The sequence below is a fragment of the Charadrius vociferus genome, unplaced genomic scaffold, assembly GCF_000708025.1.
Source record: "Charadrius vociferus isolate BGI_N301 unplaced genomic scaffold, ASM70802v2 scaffold975, whole genome shotgun sequence".
Taxonomy (NCBI): domain Eukaryota; kingdom Metazoa; phylum Chordata; class Aves; order Charadriiformes; family Charadriidae; genus Charadrius; species Charadrius vociferus.
Genome location: NW_009648454.1, coordinates 139,959 through 141,122, shown reverse-complemented (window position 1 = coordinate 141,122; position 1,164 = coordinate 139,959). Strand labels below are relative to the sequence as shown.

The following is a 1,164-nucleotide window of genomic DNA, read 5'->3' as shown; positions in this document are numbered from 1 at the left end:
TTTTCCATCCATGCCCAACCTTGCCGATCCTTGCACTGTTTCCTGGGCAGTCTCAGCCTTATCGCCACTGCTGGTGTGGTCACTTTGGCGTAGGGGTCTTGCTTGCGAGTCATGATTCCGCCCTGCAAATTCCCCCACATTGTGGAGCTTGTGCTGGTTGCCCTCTGAGACCAATCCTTCTCTTCTCGCCTTCGTTCAATTACTTGCTCTAGGTGCAGACAGTCTGTGTGCCGCAGCAATGGAGGAATGTGTCTCACACTCTGTTTAAGTGCTCACACGGCTTCCTTGCCCTTCGGCTGTGCCAGCTGCAGCCCTAGATGCCTCCAGAGCTGGAGGTTGGGCCAGATGTTCCCATGGGACCCGCTTACAGCACGGCACGCGTGCTCCTGGGGCCTGGCACAGCCCTCAGCACGTGGCCCTGGTGCACACCCGATGCTGCCTGTCCCAGCAGCGCACGTGATGACAGCTGTCCCTGCGCCACTGTCCCCCTGACCCATTTCTCTTCCACCACAGGAGAAGCTCTGCGAATTCAACAGCAGCATCCGATCTCCACCCAAGCAGATGGTTTGGTGAGTGGTCTCTCCCTGCCAACCTCCTCTGCCCCCAGCCATGCCCACCCATGCTCCTCCAGTACCCCAAGCCTTTGCCAGGGTCTGCTTGGCTCTGTGGCCTCCCTGGGACGAGCAGGACCCCCTCGTGTCCCCGCTCCAGGTGCAGGGGGCTGCAGCAGGGCCAGGGTTAAGCTGGGGCTGGGGCTCCCCAACAGGTGCATGCGTCCCCGGAGCCGGCAGCGTGCCGTGGTGGTGGCCTGGGACCGGCAGCTGATGGTGGCGGGGAACTCCACGGAATGCATCCAGTATCCTTTGGGGAAGAAGGACTGGTGTTGTTTCCGAAGGCCAGCCCAAACTGAGAGCATCCATTGTCCATCCTTGGGCCACTTCCATCTCTGTCATGGGCACTGGTGTCCCTGGGGTCCTCCTTGGTGTCAGCGGCCCCCCAGGATGATCAGAGGAGGTTAATCTTGTTCCTTGCCTCTGCAGTTCTGCCACGATCTCCCCTGCCCGGCCCCAGCCAGCCCGGTCCTGTACAGCAGCGAAACCCCCTCCTGTCTGCCCCCCTGGCCCTTGTCCCCCTTCTCCAAGCCTCCTTGCTGAGGGGAACCCA

General features: G+C 61.3%; 1 protein-coding gene across 1 annotated transcript in view; it reads left to right on the top strand.

Annotated features, from left to right (window-relative positions):
* The window catches only part of VPS16 (vacuolar protein sorting 16 homolog (S. cerevisiae)), an 11,180-nt gene that overhangs the window by 4,522 nt on the left and 5,494 nt on the right, over nt 1-1,164 (top strand). Inside the window, exons 9-10 of the mRNA XM_009885631.1 lie at nt 514-569; nt 767-856. Of these exons, the coding sequence (XP_009883933.1) occupies nt 514-569; nt 767-856 (146 nt within the window). The remainder of the gene's footprint in view (nt 1-513; nt 570-766; nt 857-1,164) is intronic.